The 5,088-nt window shown below is 43.8% G+C and overlaps 1 protein-coding gene across 1 annotated transcript; it reads left to right on the forward strand.

Annotated features, from left to right (window-relative positions):
• The first annotated feature begins 349 nt into the window (after positions 1-349).
• On the forward strand, positions 350-826 carry LOC118636538 (40S ribosomal protein S25-like). Its single transcript, XM_036271657.1, has one exon. It carries the CDS (start codon positions 403-405, stop codon positions 778-780), a length of 378 nt encoding a protein of 125 aa, XP_036127550.1. The 5' UTR covers positions 350-402; the 3' UTR covers positions 781-826.
• The last annotated feature ends 4,262 nt before the right edge of the window (positions 827-5,088 follow it).

A 5,088-nucleotide genomic window follows, 5' to 3' on the forward strand; every position in this document is an offset into this window, starting at 1 on the left:
CAGTCTTATGGGAGCTCCACTGTAGACAACTAACTGCTTTTCTCTTCCTACTTTTAAGATTCTCTCTTTGCCCTGGCCGGTTTGGCTCAGCGGTTGGAGCGTCGGCCTGCGGTACAGAGAGACCCGGGTTCGGTTCCCGCTAAGGGCACGTACCTCGGTTGCAGTTTGTCCCCGGCCCTGGTTGGTCGTGCGGGTGGCAGCCACTCGATGTGTCCCTTCACATCGATGTTTCTCTCTCTCTCTCTTCCTCTCTCTCCCTCCCGCTCTATCTGAACAAAAAATGGAAAAATGTCCTCGAGTGAGGATAAAAAAAAAAAAAAAGAAGAAAAGATTCTCTCTTTGGCTTTTCGTCTGACATCTTGTGGAGGCCACGGTGGTCGCCGCTGCTCCCGGGGTTTCGCTATGCCGCCCAAGGACGACAAGAAGAAGAAAGATGCTGGGAAGTCGGCCAAGAAAGACAAGGACCCAGTGAACAAATCCGGGGGCAAAGCCAAAAAGAAGATGTGGTCCAAAGGCAAAGTCCGGGACAAGCTCAACAACTTAGTCTTGTTTGACAAAGCAACATATGACAAGCTCTGTAAGGAAGTTCCCAACTATAAGCTCATAACCCTAGCTGTTGTCTCTGAGAGACTGAAGATCCGCGGCTCCTTGGCCAGGACCGCCCTTCAGGAGCTCCTCAGCAAAAGGCTTATTAAACTGGTCTCCAAGCACAGAGCTCAAGTAATTTACACCAGGAACACAAAAGGTGGGGACGCCCCAGCTGCTGGAGAAGATGCGTGAACAAGGTCACCAGGTGTACATTTTGAAAAATAAAACTTTATTAAATTAAAAAAAAAAAAGATTCTCTCTTTGTCTTTAACCTTTTACATTTTGATGATGATGTGTCTTGGTGTGGGCCTCTTGGGGTTCATCTTGTTTGGGACTCTCTGTGCTTCCTGGACTTGTATGTCTGTTTCCTTCACCAAGTTAGGGAAGTTTTCTTTATTTTTTCAAATAGGTTTTCAATTTCTTGCTTTCTCTTTCTGACCTCCCATGAATGCGAATATTAGTATGCTCGAAGTTGTCCCAGAAGCTCTTTACATTATCCTCATTTTTTAAAAATTATTTTTTCTGTTCTGATTGGGTGTGTTTTGCTTCCTTATATTCCAAATCGATGGTTTGTTTCTTGGCTTCACCTACTCTACTGTTGCTTCCCAGTAAATTATTCTTTACTTCAGTCAGTGCATCCTTCATTTCTGACTGGTCCTTTTTACGTTCTTGAGGTCCTCACTAAGTTCCTTGATGTTCTCACGAAGTTCCTTGAAATTCTCACTAAGTTTATTCAGCATCCTTATAAGCAGTGTTTTGAACTCTGCATCTTTTAGATTGCTTATCTCCATTTCGTTTAGTTCTTTTCCTGGAGTTTTGTTCTGTTCTTTCATTTGGGGCATGTTTCTTTGTCTCCTCATTTTGGCTTCTCCTTGTGTTTGTTTCTATGTATTAGGTAGAGTTGCTATGTCTCCTAGGCTCCCTAAGGTGGCCTATTGTAGGTGTCCTGTAGAATTCAGTGTCACAGCCTCCCTGGTCACCCAGCTGGGCCCTGGTACCCACTGAGTCCACTCCGTGAGTGTGTATCTTGTGGAGGTGGTTGGGTGGTGGTGCTTTGACATGGTCTGAAGCTGTCCACTGGGTGTGCTGGCTCTGGGACAAGGTCAGCCATGGTCTGTGTTCTACTGGGACCACCAGGCATAAGCTACAAAGCGATCTGCCAATGGCTGCTTCTTGTGCTGAGCTTGGAGGTGCCCAGGCAAAGGCAAGTTGTGAACCAAGGATGGCTGCTTCTAGTGCTGGGCCTGGGGCCACTTAGCATGAGGTATGGAGCTCACTGTGGCCAGATGCTGCTTGTTTGAGAGAATTTAGAAAAATTTGAAGCAGGAGCCAAAACAGGCCAATCCTATGGTAAAGCCACTGGAAACAGCTTAGGTGGACCCAAAAGTTGGGTGGGCAGGGCCTCAGGGAATCACCAGGGTGGGGCAAACAGTGTTTTTTTTTTTTAATCCTCACCTGAGGACATTTTTTGTTCAGATAGAGGGGGAGGTGGGGAGGGAGAGAGAGAGAGAGAAACATCGACATGAAAGGTACAGATCGAGTGGCTGCCATCCACAAGACCCAACCAGGGCCGGGGACAAACTGCAACTGAGATACGCGCCCTTAGCGGGAACCGAACCCAGGTCTCTGTGGACCGCAGGCCAACGCTCTAACCGCTGAGCCAAACTGGCCAGGGCAAACAGTTCTCTTTGTGTGTGTTATACTGCAAGAAAACATTTTTAAACATGAAAAAGCCAAATAAGCAGTCAGATTGTCTCATCATAATGGGAACTGGGAGCTGTGGGAGCTCCAGGATGTCAGGGGCGGTGTAGGGAGAGGTAGGGGGAAGTGGAAATGAATTAGAAGACATTTAAGAGGCAATCTGTGTAGTTGCTAAGAGCATGTACTCTGGCTCCAGGCTGCTTGGGTTTGAAGCCATGCCTCTTTCCCTCCTTTCATCTCTAGTTCCTTATCTATTAAATGAGGTCACAATAGTGCTCTCAACATAGAGTTGTGAGGCTAAATGAGGTAATCTTTGTAAAGTGTTCATAATAATGTCAAGCCATATAATTAGTACCATACACATCTTGAGTAAATGAAAATGATGCCTATGTGCGTGAAAGCCCCCCACCCTACCCTCCACCCTGAAGCAACCTTCCTCCCTTGGCAGGGGGAAGAAAGGGTTCTGTGAAAAGGCCTGTCTATGAGAAAAGCACACAGGAACCAACAGGCAGAGCTGTAGGGAAAGAAGAGAGGGGAAACTGAGTCATACATTTGTAGCCACAGTCCCTTAATTTGAATCAACTCCGACATTCTAAGAATGGGAGACCCCTGGTTCCCCTCTGCCTGTGCCCCTTCATTTACCTGCCCTGAGCAGGTGAGGAGATAAGTCCATTTTAGAGGATTTTAAAAGTCTCTTATTTCCTCCTGTTTCTTTCTCTAAAATGACAGTACTCCATCACCTTTGTGGGGCTGCTATGGTCTGTTTAACCAGTACAGGCTGCACTGAATTGGGAGAAAGAGTGCCATGTTTTACCATTCAATTCGGCTTTTTAAAAATGTAACATTTTCAAGTGCGAAATGTAATATACAGATAGAAATGTGCTTAAGATTCATACATGTAGGTTAGCAAAGAGCTATAAACTGAACAACACTGTTCAGCTTGTAACCAGAACCCAAGTTCAGCTGCCTGTCACCACAAAAACCAAACTCATGAGACAGATGCTGGTGAAAAAGTAAAGAAGTTTATTCAAGTGTTAGTCACCTGAGGGGATGGGGGACTCTTGCTGCAAAGCCCGTCTCCACATCTCCGTGCAGGCGGAGGTTTTTACAAGGAGCAGAGGGAAAGCAGAACAAAGAAATCAAGGGGAAGGGATTGAAAAGTTCTCTACGTGCAGGCCGGCACAATCCATTCCGATAAGGATCTCGAAACTGGTCAAGTGATGGTCTGGTGTGCGACATTAGTCTTCGTCATCCTGGCTCTTTGTTATCCTGTTTTTATGGTTGAAGGTCAGCAAATCTTCTGGAAATGGAATGACTGAAGGTCAGAGTCTTCATCTTCTGAAGTTAGTTCCTAAGATTCTTATACAAACATGTTGTTTATCTACAATCTACATTTATAGAAACAATGTCAAAACAATGGTGGGGTGGGTTACAATTCCCCACTGTTACAAGCTCAAGAAATAGAATATTAACAGTATCCAGAAGCTCCTAACATTAATGACTATTTATTTTAAAAAACAAAAGACCACATTCCCATCATAAGGAACCTTTCAGATTGGAGTCTAAACAGTTGGGAATGGTTTGGTGCACTTCTCATCCATATTAAACTGTCCTAGTTAACAAATCTAAACAAGGCTTTTGTCAGAAGTTTGAATAAAAATGCTTCTTTCCAACTTATCCTGGAATTTTTCTTAGTGAGGGTGCCCTTTCATTCTCTTAACAAACTTTAATTTTTTTTTATTATGAACATTTCAAACATCAAAGCATGAACACACACACCCTCCACCACCACTGCCACAGTGATTGGACAATAAATAAGATTCTACCATATTTGTTTCATCTATTCCATTTTTTCTTTTGTTGCAGTATTTCAAAGCTAATCCCAGTCACCATATTACATTCCTATATACTTCAATATGCATTTCTTAAAAAGGGCATAATTTGCCCTGATCGGTTTGGCACAGTGGTTAGAGCATTGGCCTGTGGACCGGAGAGGCCCGGGTTCAGTTCCCGCTAAGGGCACGTACCTCGGTTGCAGTTTGTCCCCGGCCCTGGTTGGGTCGTGTGGGTGGCAACCACTCAATGTGTCTCTCTCACGTCAATGTTTCTTCCTCCCTCTCTCCCTCCAGCTCTATCTGAAGATAAAAATAAATAAATAAATAAGGGCATAATTCAATAAAACCACTATATCATTACACTTCAGCACAGTAATGTCTAATAATGTCCTCGGTAATGTCTAATAATAAGCAAGTCTACAATTATTCAGTTGTCTTCATCATCAAATGTTTTTTTTACAGTGGACTTGTTCTAATCAGAACATACTGTGTTCTTTGATGTCTGTTAAGAGTCTCTTAATCTGGAGCAGGTCGGCTGTTCCCACATTTTGTGTCATGCCCTTGACTTGTTGTAATGGTGCTATAGAAGAACTCATCTTCTGAATTTGTGTATTTGCTCACTTGTGGTGTCATTTAACATGTTCTTTTTTAAAAAATGTGTTTTTATTGAATTTTTTTTAGAGAGAGAGGAAGGGAAAGAGAGATAGAAACATCAATGTGAGAGAGAAAATTAATTGGCTGCCTCCTGCACGCTCCCTACTGGAGATCGAGCCTGCAACCCAGGCATGTGCCCTGACCGGGACTCAAACCAGGGCCTCTCAGTCCATGGGACAATGCTTAATCCACTAAGCCACAACAGCTGGGCAACATGTTCTTTACACCCCATCTTTCCTGGAGATGGACGTTATTGCATTCAGGTTATTTATTTATTTATTTTGCAAGAACATTTCTTTTTTTTTTTTTT

The sequence above is a fragment of the Molossus molossus genome, unplaced genomic scaffold (genome assembly GCF_014108415.1).
Source record: "Molossus molossus isolate mMolMol1 unplaced genomic scaffold, mMolMol1.p scaffold_m16_p_2, whole genome shotgun sequence".
Classification (NCBI taxonomy): domain Eukaryota; kingdom Metazoa; phylum Chordata; class Mammalia; order Chiroptera; family Molossidae; genus Molossus; species Molossus molossus.